Source organism: Elaeis guineensis, chromosome 1, assembly GCF_000442705.2.
Source record: "Elaeis guineensis isolate ETL-2024a chromosome 1, EG11, whole genome shotgun sequence".
Lineage (NCBI taxonomy): Eukaryota > Viridiplantae > Streptophyta > Magnoliopsida > Arecales > Arecaceae > Elaeis > Elaeis guineensis.
Window position 1 is genome coordinate 34,778,138 of NC_025993.2, and position 16,154 is coordinate 34,794,291.

General features: G+C 42.3%; 1 protein-coding gene across 1 annotated transcript in view; it reads left to right on the forward strand.

Annotated features, from left to right (window-relative positions):
- LOC105032170 (serine/threonine-protein phosphatase BSL1 homolog) overlaps positions 1-16,154 on the forward strand; it is a 76,898-nt gene that overhangs the window by 55,365 nt on the left and 5,379 nt on the right. Inside the window, exons 15-18 of the mRNA XM_010906537.4 lie at positions 12,539-12,623; positions 12,723-12,821; positions 12,889-13,088; positions 13,172-13,247. Coding sequence (XP_010904839.2) covers positions 12,539-12,623; positions 12,723-12,821; positions 12,889-13,088; positions 13,172-13,247 — 460 coding nt within the window. The remainder of the gene's footprint in view (positions 1-12,538; positions 12,624-12,722; positions 12,822-12,888; positions 13,089-13,171; positions 13,248-16,154) is intronic.

Sequence of the window (16,154 nt, forward strand, 5' to 3'; positions counted from 1 at the left end):
TCTGATTGGGGGCTTTCCACCCTTGGATTCGTCTTTCCGGGAAAGACTGGGCGGCTGGCCCAAGTGGCCCGTCCCACCGTCGGATTTTGGAGTTCTGGCGACGCTCTTTCCGGCTGCACCGATGCCTGCGGCTGCTGTTGCTGTTGCATGGCCTGCACAGCTTCAGTGAGGCCTCTGACCTGCTGCACTAGTAGGTCGAATTGCTCCATGCCAACCGTCGTTGCCGGAGGAGGTAGAGGCTGGGAGACTGGAGGTGAGGCCGGAGCCTGAGATCTGGCCGCGGAGGCCGTGGATCGCCGTGTGGATGCTTTGCGGGGAGGCATCGGGCGAAGATCAAGTGGGGGAAGGAGGAGTGGACGTTGGAGAAGATGACCAGAGGCGATCCCGTTGAGCGCTCCTTTAAGAACAAGGGTACTACGAAGACAGCCCTTCCTCTAGCGCCAATCTTGTTGGTGCAAAAACGCTTGCACCGGAGAAGCTGGAGTCGAGGGAGTCGCGGTCGTCGTCGGGACCTGCAAAAGAAGTCTAAACCGGAGGTGGGGTTGCTCCGGCAAGACTCTCCGACGCTCAAGTCAGTTCTCTGACTCAACAAGAATGGAGTGCTCGAACGAAAATTTTAGCAGAGTTTTGGGATAGAATTTTGAGCTTAGAGAATAACGTATCTGGGGTTCTCCTTTTATAGGCGGAGGGAGCAACAGACTGATAGCGATGTTTGTAACCGTCTGGCAGTGGGCTGCCCATGGTCAGGAGGAGTTTGTTGCGAAGAGTAGTGGAGTGGAACCGTGGCTATCACCGGGACGTGCCACGTGGAGTCTGCCGCAGGGAGTGGAGCGGCGTGCGTTGTCGCGACTTGCCAGGGGATGGAGGAATCACGCTGTATCCGTCGCAGGAAGTGGAGCAGGATCGTGGCCATTATTGTGGCCTGCCAGGGAGTAATGGAGCCGCGCGGAATCCGTCGCAGGAAGTGGAGCAGTGTCGTGGTCGTTACTGCGGCCTGCCAGGGAGTGATGGAGCCGCGCAGAATCTGTTGCAGGAGGTGGAGCAGAGTCGTGGCTGTTGCTGCGGCCTGCCAGTGGGTCCAGGCCTGTCGGCCGAAGTTCGGCTGGAGTGTCTGGCGGAGAGAGGTGGCTAGCCACCCGTCTGAGAGGAGCTCGGAGTCCGACTCCCGTAGGAGTCCGGACGAAGTCTTCCTTCAGTCGAAGTCGGAGACGAGGTCCGACTCCCGTGGGAGTCCGGACGGAGTCTTCCCGCAGACGAAGTCAGAGACGAGATCTGACTCCCGTAGGAGTCCGGACGGAGTCCACCTGCAATTAAAGTCAGGGACGAAGTCCGGTTTCCGTAGGAGTCCGGATGAAGTTTACCAGCAATCGAAGTCGGGGATGAAGCCTGGCTCCCGTAGGAGTCCGGGCAGAGTCCACCTGCAATTGGCGTCGGGGGCGAAGTCCGGCTCCCGTAGGAGTCCGGATGAAGTCTGCTTGCAGTAGAAGCCGGGGACGAAGTCCGGACGCAGTTCACTTGCAATTGGCATCGGGGGCGAAGTCCGGCTCCCGTAGGAGTCTGGGCGAAGTCTACCTGCAATTAAAGTCAGGGGCGAAGTTCGGCTCCCGTAGGAGTCCGGATGAAGTTTACCAGCAGTTGAAGTCGGGGATGAAGCCCGGCTCTCGTAGGAGTCCGGGTGGAGTCCACCTGCAATTGGCGTCGGGGGCGAGGTCCGGCTCCCGTAGGAGTCCGGATGAAATCTTCCTGCAGCCAGAGTTGGGGATGAGGTTCGGCTCCCGTAGGAGTCCGGGCGAAGTCTTCCTGCAACCAGAGTTGGGGACGAGGTCCGGTTCTCGTAGGAGTTCGGGCAGAGTCTACCTGCAATCGGAGTTGAGGGCGAAGTTCGGCTCCCGTAAAAGTCCGGACAAGTCTGCTTGCAGTAGAAGCCAGGGACGAAGTCCGGCTCCTGCAGGAGTCCGGACGCAGTTCACTTGCAATTGGCGTCGGGGGTGAAGTCCGGCTCCCGTAGGAGTCCGGATGAAGTCTTCCTGCAGCCGGAGTCGTGGGCGGAGCCCGGCTCTCGTAGGAGTCCGGGCGAAGTCTGCCTGCAGCCGGAGTTGGGGACGAGGTCCGGCTCCCGTAGGAGTCCGGGCGAAGTCTTATTGCAACCAGAGTTGGGGACGAGGTCCGGCTTTCGTAGCAGTTCGGGCAGAGTCTACCTGCAATCGGAGTTGAGGGCGAAGTCCGACTCCCGTAGGAGTCCGGACGAAATCTGCTTGCAGTAGAAGCCGGGGACGAAGTCTGGCTCCCGCAGGAGTCCGGACGCAGTTCACTTGCAATTGGCGTCGGGGGCGAAGTCCGACTCCCGTAGGAGTCCGGATGAAGTGTTCCTGCAGCCGGAGTCGTGGGCGGAGCCCGGCTCCCGTAGGAGTCCGGGCGAAGTCTGCCTGCAGCCGGAGTTGGAGACGAGGTCCGGCTCCCGTAGCAGTCCGGATGGGGTCTGCCTGCAGTTGAAATCGAGGACGAAGTCCGGCTCCCGTAGGAGTCCGGATGAAGTCTTCCTTCATGTGAAGTTAGGGGCGAAGTCCGGCTCCTGTAGGAGCCCGGACGAAGTCTACCTGCAATTGGAGTTGTGGGTGAAGTCCGGCTCCCGTAGGAGTCCGGACGAAGTTTACCTGTAAGTGAAGTCGTGGGCAGAACCCGGCTCCTGTAGGAGTCTGGGCGAAGCCTGCAGGTGAAGTCATGGGCGGAGTCCGGCTCCCGTAGGAGTCCGGACGAAGTCTGCCTGCAATTGGAGTCGTGGGCGGAGTCCGGCTCCCGTAGGAGTCCGGACGAAGTCTGCTTGCAATTGGAGTCGTGGGCGGAGTCCGGCTCCCTTAGGAGTCTGGGCGAAGTCTTCCTGCAACCAGAGTTGGGGACGAGGTCTGGCTCTCTTAGGAGTCTGGACGTCGCGAAGAATCCGGTCGACGCTGGCGGGGTCCTGTCCGTCGGCAAAACTTGGGAGTGTTGCGGAGGCTCGGCCGCCTGAGAGGTTTGAAGAGACGTTGTCGGAGGTCGGAAGTTGGTTGGATCCCCGGAGGGTCACTCCTGTCACGAACTTCGGCTGGAGGGGTATTTTATACCCAACACAATCTAACTAGAAATTTAAAGACACATGATGGATCTGGTAAGTTGTCTTCAACATTCTAAATTAAGGTTTTTTCTTATCATGAAGCAGCCAGTGATGATACACCCATCTTAGAAGCCTCTAAGTCTTGCAGATTAGTCGGATTAAAATTTATTCAATCAGCATGTTTCTTTTAATGCAAGGTTGGCGGAATCGGTACCGGTGGCCGGATCGGTCGGCCGACGGTACAGTACGGCACGCCTCTGTTCCGTTCCGAATCGAGGCGAACCGACGAAGGAAAACACGGACGAACTGGGGAAGAAAAAGAGAGAAAGAGAAATAGAGAGAGAGGGAGGAAGAAAAAGAGAGGGGAATCCACCGGAGGGGCCGTCGGAGGGCTGCTGGAGGGCAGCCGTGATCGTCGGACGGTGGAAAGGGCTCCTGCGGCTCCGCACGGAGAACAGGGGCGATCCGTCCCTGTTTCTCGGGGTTTTTTTTTAAAACAGCCTTTTCAAAGTGAAGTCGGCAAAACCCTTGCCGGCTTCACTTAAGTGAAGCCGGCAAAACCCTTGCCGGCTTCACTTTGAAAAGGCTTTTTTTTAAAAAAAAAGCCCCGAGAAACAGGGGTGGATCGCCCCTGTTCCCCGCACGGAGCCGCGGGAGCCCTTTCCGCCGCCCGACGGCCACGGCTGCCCTCCGGTGGCCCCTCCGGCGGATTTTCCTCCCTCTTTTTCTTCCTCCCTCCCTCTCTCTCTATTTTCTCTCTTTTTCTTTTTTTCTTCTCCGGCACCGGCATGTGCCGTTTTGCATGCTGGAACCGTCTCGGTTCTCCGTCGGGACGGTTCGGCATACCCCGTACTGGGCGGTTCAATCCGGTACGGCAATCCTTGTTTTAATGTAATCTATAAGGACCCTTTTCTCAAAGGTGTTGTCTGTAATTTATATGCATCCTCAGAGTGTATTCTTTTAATGCTTTCGGTTTATCAAAGCATAAAGAAATAGTAGATATAAAAAGCTAAGAAGTACAAATTGGGTTGGGTTAGATGGAAGCCTAGAACCAAATAAAGCCCAATTGATTCTTAGTTTTTAGAATCGGAACCCAAACAAGCAATGTTTGATATTTGAAAAAAAACTGAATCAATCAAACAATGACCAGGTTTGTTCAAGTTGCATGGAAAAAAAAGAAATTCAGCAAAACAATATATTGATTCTATCAAGGGAAACCCATGAAGAAGTACCAGACAATGTAAATTAGTAAGTTATCAAATTAACAATGTCAAACAATTAGAAAACCAAATATTCTATTATAAAAAAATAAATGTGAACATAGATTATGAGTTATGATGCAATCAAGGTCCATAGAACTAGTACTGGAACCCATGCTGGTTGGCTGGCGATACGAGTTGGTACAGATCCGTATCGGACCAAACCGGACCGATACAGAAGCGAAGAAAGGAACCAGGGAGGAGGAAAAGAGAGAGAGGAGAGGGGGAGGGAGAAGGGAGAGGGAGCGAGAGGGTAGCTGGAGGAGACCACGGGCGGGCTGCCGGCGTACTCGAAGGGCTGCCAAATCCTCTACTTCCTCTGCCAAATCGCAGCCGAGAGAGAGAGAGAGAGGGGGAAGGAAAAGAAAAGGAGAGAGGGGAAGCCAGTGGAGAGGCTATCGGAGGGTTTTCGATTGGCTGTCGGACGATGAAATCGCGAACCGCGGCTCCACGGGTGTGAAACAGGGACAATGGCTCATGTTCATGGGGTTTTTTAAAAAAATTCCTACCAAAGCAAAGCGGGCAATGCATTTGCCGGCTTCGTATAGATGAAGCCAGCGCATCCATTGCTAGCTTAACTATTTTTTCTATTTTTTTAAAAACTTTCTGAAACAGTGAAGCTGGCAATGGATTTACCGACTTTACTATTCATCATTGTTAAAAAAAGAAAATGTGATGAACAACGGCTGTCACCCCTATTCTGTGACTGTGGCTCCATCTTCCACTACCCAATGGCCACAACAGGTGGCATCATTTTAAAAAGAAATGCGATGAACAGTGGTGGTCACCCTTGTACTGTGGCTATGGCTCCATCTTCCACCCCCCGATGGCCACGACGGCCACCCGACGTCCTCCGATAGCCTCTTTGCCGGCTACACCTCTCTCTGGTACCCTCGCTCCTTCCCTCAATCTCTATTGATTAAATGCCCTATTGGGCGATATGAAGCCATGGAGGCCTCTCTCGATTAAATGCCCTATTGGGTGATACGGAGCGCGGAGGCCTTTGCAGCCCTCCAACGGCCTTGGCAGGCCACCGCCGGCCCTTCAGCGCTGTCGTCCCCTCTTTTCCTCCCCTCCTGTCTCTCTCTTTCTCTCTTTCCCTTCTTTTCCTTCTCCTTCGTCCGGTGTTCCAATTTGGAAGGTCGAACAGTCATGATTTGTAGCCGGTACAGCTCGGAACACCCTTAACTGTCTGGTTCGGGACAGTTCGGCGAACTATGGATGCAATAAATTATGAACTGATAGATATTATATAGCAATCTTGTATGTGCAAGGTTATATACATATATAATATAGATCAGTTTGATTCAGGTTATATCAGGCTAGCTGAAACCTTGACTCAGAATTGGACTTTCCAAATGAGGTATTCAGAATGAGAATCAAAGCAGACTAATATATGTTATTTGCAGCCAAGACCGAACTAATGAGTTTAATTCATTTGGTACTCTGGTTGATCCAAAACTGTATGCGTCCTATAAGCAGCTGAAACTTAATGAAACCATCATGATGATAGTCATGGTACATGGGCAACAAAGGCAGAATGTGGTAGAGATAAGATGGGGTTTGTCTCATTAGTCTTTGTTGTGTCATGACTCATGAGAGTATTTTGCAACTAATTATGTTTAGAATTTCATTTATTTGGAATCTAGTAATTTTCTGATATCAAATCTCAGTTTTGCTAGAGTTTAGTTCAAATCCCTCCATTTCAGTTATTTATTTGGTTATCTCCAGTTATTGCTAGTTACATGTTACTCTGATTCTTGTGTGTCTCTAACTTTGTTATCCTTCCACATGCATGGTCTGGACAGCACATGAGAAGTCGTGCTTAGCCTGATGGTGTGACCCTTTCCCTAACAGCTTAAGCTGCTGGGGTAAACTGGCTATTTAACTGAAAAATCATTGGATATAATGTTTTGCTTTGACGAAAATGGACACCAGTAGCAGGAATGGAAGAGTATGTCCTAAAACAGCAGAAGGTGAAGAAAAGTTTCACCAAAATCAAACCCTGTGAGATTAAGGCTGAGACTGAAATGGTTGAATGGTCAGAAATTTGCCAAATTGGAACTCAGATGGAGTTTTTTATATTTCAATAAAGAAGCATTGGAATTGATGAAAGTTTTGCCAGCAAATAGGATTTGTGTATAAGATTAGTTTTCATGTCTTTTTTTGGTATTTTTGAATCATAATCAATCTCTAGGCTTTATAATTGAATTTAAGGTTGTTTTTATGATGGGATTAAAAGAAGTCTTATAGTCAATGATTGAAATTGGTTCTCTTAGGTTAGATTTTTTTCTTTTCTTTTATAAAAGTATTTCTACATAGTATTTTTTATGGGTAGAGTTTAACATTGAGTATCTAAGTTTGATTTCATAAAGTTTTGCAACTGATTTTTCTGATTTTTTTTCACATTATCTATTTCCTCTTAGGGCCTGTTTGTTCTGTTAATTCTGTAATTAGGCGTGATGTTGGTCCAAATCCTGTAATTGGGCCTTTTCTAGTGTTTGTTTGTATGTGCAACCTATGGGGCCCATGTGACTGCATCATCACCAGGGGCCATGTTTAATAACTCTTCCTATGGGCAAATCGGCCACAGAATGATTTACTGCAGTTGGCTGAGTGATTCAGGTGCTGATTAGGTCTACCTAATGGTTTGAAGTTAAGCCACATTTTTGTTCGCTAAAGCTATGAAACAGGTTTATTAGTGCTATAATTCGGATTTATGCATGTACAGCAAGTCTCAGTCAACATACAAAATTTTTGCTGTTATTGCATCTAAGACTGCAGCTAATGAAACTAGTAACATATAAATGGAAATACAGTAACTACACCCACGTGTAAGGTCACTTAAAGTTTTAAACTGTAAGTTGAAGTTACAGATAACTAAATGGTCTTCTATTCTCTTATGCCTCTCTTCCTAAACTTTTCTTCCTTTCTGCTAGGTTAGTACTCTACTGATCAATAATAACATCTGCATAATCCTTACACAAAATCTCTTGAAGTGATAATATTTTCTCCCAAGGATCGTTGAACCGGTATCGAGCCCCATACTAGTCGGTGACTGGTTTGGTATCGTTCCGACACATGGTATGGTTGGGCATGCTGGTTCAAATAGGCATGCCGGTCTTTTTTGATTTTTTTTTTCAATTTTTTGATTTTAAAGGTATCCAATCAATTTTTCAAGGTTTCTTGAATGATTTTAAGCCTATATTGACGTTTGTATCAGTTTGACACACTCTTAATTGCCTATGATGTGGAGCTAAATCTGATATGAGTTATGTTAAAGAGGGACAATATTACAAGTTTGTACGAGTAGCCTAGGGACAACCTTACAAGGACAAGTATTATTAAACCCTAAAATGCTCAAATCAATTAAAAATATATATATAAAATAAATAATTAATATATATCGAGATTTATAATTTCGTCGAGCACCATTGTCGTTCATAAATATCTGGATTGTTTTACATAATCAAGAGGAACATTAGTCCTTCCCTCTAATCAAGTAGCATTATAGTCTTCTGCGCTCATCCCATAAGATATGCTTGTTGGATTGTAACTAGTCTCAGATCTCTCATTGAAGCTCTGGCTTTGAGAGATCCTCGGACTGTTAGTACGGTTGTGGAGGGGCCCATCCGAATATTGTTAATAGCAAAATGCGATCCGTAAGATATTTCGAGCTGCGTAGGATAGTAGACACTAGAAGATGTCTTGGATGCACCATAATATCTGTATAGATTATAAGCTATTTGTGGCTACGGCTAAGAGGATTCAGAATACGAGAATGAACCTGATACGTCCATGGATTCTACTCTACATACGAGGTCATCTGCAACTGCATCGTGTTCCGAATGACCTCAAGGAGCCTGTTGTCTATTTGCAATCATATTCGTATGGGCTCTACCCGCTCATGCACTGTGGTCCCTATCCTGTGTGGTATGCGTAAACTGGGACTCATCAGTGAATGAAAGATTATCTTGCAGCTGTGTCTCATAAATGGTAGTCTCCTGTCCTTTGCTCCCTTTCTAACCACTAGATCCATGACAGTAGTTTCTTCTCGTTTTATAGCTCTTTTTTACTATGGAGAAGGGGGCATGATTTTTTTTTGAAGGAGATGAACAAGAGAAGTCTTGGGAGACTTCTCTTCTTCATTCCCATCTTAAAATGCCTGAATTGGTCGGTTCGGCCCCTGTACTGTGCCAAACCTCCCGGTTCAGGCTGGTTCACACCGGTTTGGGCCCCATTTCGAATCTTATGGCTGAACCAATCTGCTTCCGAGTTGATTTGATTCGGTACGGACCCACCCTAGCAGTTCGGTCCGGTTTGGTGAACCATGTTAACTTCTCCCATCAATATAACTAAAGTAGTATTAGAGTCCTACTTTGGCTTTGGTGCCACAAGTGAGGCCAAACTATTGCATTTTCTATTTATATGTCATTATAGTTTGAGTATTAGAGTGCTAAACCGATAACACATGATTAATGATTTAATTCTTCATGAGAAGATTAAGCACATAGATATTTATTTTCACTTTGTTCACCACTTGTATTTATTTTACCACTTCTTTCTTGTAAATAAGTGAGTCCAGAAACTTGCTAATAAACATTTATTTCAACACAATTTTTTTAGTTTTGGGAACATGCTTGGTCCATGAATATTTATTTACCATATGACTTGTGAGGACATGATCAACACAATAGTTTCCTTCTCCAAAGTATACAAGTTTGAGCCTTGTTGTAGCAGACATCTTGTGCCATTGCAATGAATGCTTATGCCAGAAATCATGATGAAATTTGTGAGCGGAACTATGTATGCTGGATAAGTGGAGGTCCATTAGAGAAATAAGAAAAAATAAAGTTATATTATTGCCATTTATGCTTTTGGGCCTGTCTTGATAGTTTTTGCTTTTAGAAAGTATGCAGTAAGCTTTATGTGCTTTTAGTCCAACTGTTGAGACTTGAGTGGATACAAATGGTTGTTCTTTTTTATGCTATTTAATCTACAAAACAAGGACTTATATTTGTCTGCCATATATGTGGCTTTTCTTCTCTCTATTTCGACCGTATTTGCTATTTGCTATAGAGCAAGAGGGGGAAGCAGAGAATGGGATGGAAAAAGTGAGACAAGGAAAAAGAAAAATAGAAAATTGTAAAGAAATAGAAAATAAGGATTGAAAACCGTGAAAATAAAATAAAATAAAATAAGAATAAAATAAAAAAGAAATATAGAATGCTGATGTAGAATTATTTTTCTGTTCCTAGGATATCGATTCATGGAGATAGTCAAGAATGACCAATTTCCATTACCATGCTTGCTAAGTTTAGGAATGCAAACAAGCATATAAGTAGGATCCTTTTTGACCAATCAAAATAAAGCTTATCACTAATGGCTTCTTCATTGCCAACTCTTTGTTACTAGTAATAGAGGGATAGGGAGAGAGAATATTGGAAGTAGTAAAGCAAACCAGTGACTGGCTATTTTGGGATTTTAAAAGGGGTGGTTTCCTTTTTCCCCTTTTATCCATGAACATATCCAACTAGCTACTACTGTGAACCTGATACTCAAAACCCCTTCCCCTCCTCTAAACAAGTAATGTTGTACACCTTTGGTTATGAGTGCTTGTGCCTTGATCGTAAAATTCTGTTGGAAGAAGGGATGTGGAATATAGAAGAGATTTAAAACAAGAGGTAGAAGCAGACATATGCAATTTGGCTTTAGAAGCACATCTTTACATCATTATTTAGTTCTTGAGTTGGGAATTCTGAGCTTCATAACTGATCCACATTAGCATTCAAATAAAATCTATTTACAAATTTGAACATATCCTAGTATACTCAATAATATACTTCCAAAGAAACAACATAATATACTATGATTCTGATGTGGCTTCAAATATTGTGCCCAAAAAAAAAAAAAAATCAAAACTCAAGTGCACTTCTTCGAAAGGCTCATCATAGCTCCTTATGTAAAAAATTGTATAATAGATAAAATGAGCTCAATTGCAAAGCAAGTTAACTCTACTGTGGTCAAAGAATTTAAGTGTCTATCAGAAAATATATTAGTTTAAAATTAAAAAAAAGAAAGATTAAGCTATCATTGGAGAATTTAAGTGAGAGATTCATTGCAATCATTTAAGGACAAGGATTTACATACCATGGGATGGAACTGCCCTGATTTTTTTTTCAATGGAACAATATGCCTAATGTACCGATACTCAAGAAAGTGAATGCCCCTCCTGTCCTTGTCTATTTTCGGATTTGTCCCATCTTGATGCTCGGGATGGTAGAATGCCCCTAATGCCCTACTTGTTTTTTTTTTTTTTTTGGTGAAAATGTCCTACTAGTATTTAAAACCTTGTTTTATCATGAAATTCCGAATGCAAAGATCTGAAACATAAGTTTAGAAAATGGTTGAAATAATTCATATAAAAACATGTCAAATGGTTGTTTAAAGTCAAATAACCAAAGCATAGTGCACATTTCAAAACTTTTATGCTCTTATGGTTTAATATTTTCTTATAAGATTTTATGTATATCTTAAGTCATAAACCTTTGCTATAATTGAGGCCATATAAAATCCTTACAGATAAACTAATTAAGGCTAAATAAATCCTCCTTGCTCATGCAGATGAGGCCACATAAATTCTTTGAGCTCCAGATGTACCACATTGCCAAGGGTCCATACAAATCCTTATTGGTGATCTAAATAAGGCCACACATACCACCTAGATAGTGGTCCAAAGCAATCCCCATCAATAATTCAAACAAGGCCAAATATACGACTTGGCTGCAGGTCCACATATGCCTTTTATGATGGTTATGTTTTCAGTTTATAAAAAATGGCAAATACCTCATAAAACACATAATGTGTTCCCAAAAAGATGAATTGATAGAAGAGTTCAGAAATGGAATGAAATTTCATCATAACACATATACACATTCCAAGAAACATCAATTCAAAATCTCATATACATTTAAGAGTTTCCATGTTAAAACCAAAACATTGCTTTAACTTATTACACTATCCAATATCTGAGGAAGGAATAAGTCAAAAGTAAGGTTTGTAATCTTGTATTGGATCCACACTGGTACCCAACCGATACGACCTGTACTGAATATTGGTACAATAAATACCTTGGTGCTGACGCTTGGTAGAAGGGGTATATTGAGACTCAGTACCCTACCAGTACACTATACTATACCCTGTGGTATGCTTTGATACAACAAAGCATGGTCAAAAGTATTTTCAAAAAATTGTGAGTTTCCAAATCTGAAACAACTTCAAAACTTAAAAGTTGATTGAGGATTCCAAAGAATCAAAAGAAACATTTGATCTTGAGATTTAAAACTTCGAAACAACATCACACCTTAAGTTATACAAAATTTAAAAAACACAAATAAACCCTAAGCTTTGAAAAGTGATAGGAGATATATAGTTTTAAAACATTATTTAGCTTTGAATTCAACTTATGCAATGCTCTGAGTTAAAATTTCAGATTTCAAATGCTAAGCAGCTAAGGTACTTCTCAACTTAAAGATTCATAAATTCTATGAGACCTGAACATTACTAAAACCCAACTGTCTAGTTAGAAAAGTCCTGTGTAGTTGTGTGTAAGATATATCATCTACAATGCCACTAAACAACGCTAAGTGCCTCAGCAGGCAGATTTATTTCCTAGGTTTACATGGACATAACTTTTTCTAGTTATAGGCTGGGTTATTGTACATCTCAATCTTAGCACAATTTGAAGGTATAACACAACTGAAACTTTGTACTTATACTTTAGGTATAAAATGGATTTTGGAACTTTGTTAGTGCTCTATAGAGATAGATTATTTTACGATTTCTCTTGGAACTTAGGAGTCTCAAGGTTATGTGTTGGGCATAACAAGCTAAAACTTTATAAGTGTACTTTAGGCATAAATAAATCAGAACTTTGTGTTAGTATATTTTGGACAAGCTGAGACTTGTAAGTTGTAAGTATATTTTTGGCTGAAATAAGCTAAAACTTTGTAATTGCATTTTGGGTGTAAAGTGAAAGCTTTCTCATGGAAGAAATATTGGCACTTTTATATAGTTAGGAATTTTAAACACAATCTTCTGCAATTCGTACATAACCTTTATGACTTGGATCTATACAAAAACAATCAATTTGTTCTTACTTATTCTGATTTTGGATTTTACTTTTCAGGTATATTGACTATTTGTTTTTGGGAGATTATGTTGACCGAGGGCAACATAGCTTGGAAACTATATCTTTGCTTCTTGCTCTTAAGGCAAGTCTTGTGCTTAACAAACCCAAATCAATAATAGTTACTTTTGTGCTGGTTGTTTCTTCTTTGTTTTTCTGTTCATTGGTTATGATTTATATACAGATCGAGTATCCAGAGAATATTCACTTGATCCGGGGAAATCATGAGGCTGCTGACATTAATGCACTTTTTGGTTTTCGTATGGAATGCATTGAGAGAATGGTAGGAAAGGAATATGCATGCCTTTCTGCATAAAATGTTAGAAATACTGATCACAAAATATATGTAGGGGGAAAGTGATGGGATATGGGCATGGACACGGTTCAATCAACTTTTCAACTTCCTCCCACTTGCTGCTCTTATAGAAAAGAAAATTGTCTGCATGCATGGTGGCATTGGGAGGTCCATAAATTCAGTTGAACAAATTGGGAAACTGGAAAGGCCAATAACAATGGATGCCGGATCTATCATTCTAATGGACCTTCTATGGTACATTTTTCCCATTTCTGCCCTGTACTACCAGTCATTCTATCAATATTTGAATTTTTTATTGCTTGTATTTGACTTCGCAGGTCGGATCCCACTGAGAATGACAGCATAGAGGGATTAAGACCAAATGCAAGAGGACCTGGTCTAGTTGCTTTTGGGGTACGAGTATACATAAATTGAATCTGGAAGTTTTATTATTATTATTATTATTATTATTATTATTATTATTATTATTATTATTATTATTAATTTTTTCTCTGTATCTTCACTTTATTGTTGTTTCTGATCCATATTTGAACAATCACATTTCCTATGATAAGTGATTTGATAAACTAGCACTAGGCAGGATGGCTTGTATGTTGAAAGATCATTTCCTTAAAGTGGTTGTTACTCCAGTATTTGGTTTCATTTCTGAAAAATCAAAAGAGATGATTTCATCTACTGGTACATGTCAAGAGAAGCTGATAGACTTTGTGAGTTAGTTGAATGGGTTATATGTAATTGTCTTTTTCTTGTGAGTGCATATTGTTATCTGATGGAAGGAACCTGTGATTTCATAAGTACGGAAGTTGACCTTAATAAGTTGATCATTTCATTCATTCTTTTTGCTTGAACGTGTATTTATCATGTTTTATAAAATAAAGTCAACATATAAGTGCTCTTGTTTTCCTACAACTTGGAGCCATGCTGTGTGATAGACAATCATCTATTGCTATCACAACCCCTTTGAACAGACATGTACACTGAATTGACATTGTTAGAACATAAGGGCGGCCTAGTGCATGAGGGTTCCATCATTGCAAGGTCTGGGGAGGGTGCATATAGCCTTACCCTTGCATGCCAAGGGGCTGTTTTCGTGTTTCGAGCATATGACCTCTAGGTCACAATGGAGCAACGTTACCCTTGCACATACATGCATGCATGTGTGTGTGTGTGTATTAGGTAGTTAGAGCAATTTGGTCAGCCCATGTGTTTAGAGGAGTACAATTTGAGCTTCCATGTGATGATTTCTTTATATTAGATGAGAACATGAAGTTCTCTGAGTTTTGATTTCACAAGCATGAGATCAATTGAAAATTAATCATACATCATGACATTGACAGATCCCCCAGCACCACTTGAGAAATCCCAGTTTATGTCCTTGCAATATCTGTCGAATTAAGCCCAGAAAGTAAAATTACTCAATGCTCTAATCCAGTTTAGAATATTAGCAGAGACATTCTCCTGATATTGATGAGAATTTAAGGTATGGAGCCACAGTGCCTTTTCTAAATTCAGCAATTAGTGGATCAGCATTTCTAGATGTTCTTTTTGTATCGCAAGTTCCCAATTTCAATGGGCTCAACTTTTGCTAGTCCATTAACTTCTATGTCGGACCCCTCCTATAGGTGATAGAAGATAGGGAGAAAAGGGATATATTATCTTGAACATTTATATGTTTAACAATATCTTTTTTTTGTTTTTTGACTTCGCCTTCCATTCAACTTATGCCTTCTATTGATGTCTTGCACAGTTATTATAATTGAAAAATATGGGTTGAAGCAACACACCCCTTATTTAGGATTGTATTAATATTTATAGAGATATGTATAGATGACTTAGTATAAATGGACATGTACAAATAGGCATAGAAGTAAAAAAATAAAATAAATCTAAAATGTTACTACCATAATACATCTAATGCCATAAATACAATAATACTCTAACATTCCCCCGCAATCTTAATATTTTGCGGTCAAATGTGAAGATTGGATCAAAGTAGAGTAAATCAAGAAGTGGACAATGGCTTCGTGAAGATATCAACAAGTTGTTTGTCAGAAGAATTGTGAAGAAGAGACAAATCATCCATTTGAACTGTCTCATAGAAAATGATGATCATGCTCAATGTGCTTAGTGCGTACATGAACCGGATTGGCACGAAGTAATGAGGGTCAAGATCTTTCATGGCAAACTTAGTCTGCAAGATGAAAATTAAAGAAGCCAGCAGAGAGGAGCTACTAGTAATAATAAGATCATCAACATATAATGAGGACAAGAATCCCTTGTGCAGAATGGAACATAAATATGGAAGGGTCAGCTGTACTCTCCTGAAAATTCAATTTGGAAAGAAAAGAGGTAAACCATTGAAATCAGGCACAGGATGCCTATTTGAGCCCATAAATAGCCTTCCACAAGTGACAAACATGGTGGGGGTAGGATGGATGCATAAAATCAGGCGGCTGCTTCATATAGACCTCAGACAATACTCGATGAAGGAAGACGTTTTAACACTTAACTATCGAAGAGACTATCCAGAAGAGATAGCAATAGACAGGACAGTGCGAATAGTAGTAGGCTTAAGTATCAGGGAGAAGATTTCATGGAAGTGAATCTTCGATTGCTGTTTTTATAGCCTTGAGCAACCAACCGAGCCTTGAGGCACTCCAAAGAGCCATCCGCCTTCTGTTTCACTTTGAAGATCCACTTGCAACTGATGAGATTGATAGAGATGGCAAAGGCACAAGATCCTAGATAGCATTAGAGAGTAAGGCTTGATATTCATTCAACATTGCCTATTGCCAACCTATATGCTGAAAAGCTTCAAAAAAAGAGTTAGGTTTAGTAGGTAAAGTAGAAGACATGGAAGTCAGGAGGGAAGAGGACATATCTTGCTTTTGGATAAGAGATCTTATGAGAATAGGGTGGGTGTGAATAGGAGACAATATAGGAGTGGCGGAGGGTATAGATGAGGGTGGCGGCTCGGTCGCATTCGAGGAACTGGTCCCAACAACTGGATTGGTCATAGCCGATCCGAGTGAGGGATCGGTCCCTTGTTGTGGACCAGTCTGATTTGGGAGTGGAGGCTTGAATGTGGTTGTGGCTGTGACTGGGGTTTGGTTTTAGGTTTGGAAGGACAAGGTCTTTTAGTATAGACACGAAGTTGTTTCGGATTGTTAGACAAGACATGTCTCAGTTCTAGATGGAGCGGAGGTAGAGATCTCATTGGTAGTCTTCCTAATTGAGGAATCTGGTGGAACATTAGGAGAGTATTCAGAAGAATTCGAAGCAGAATTGTTGTTAGGAAGA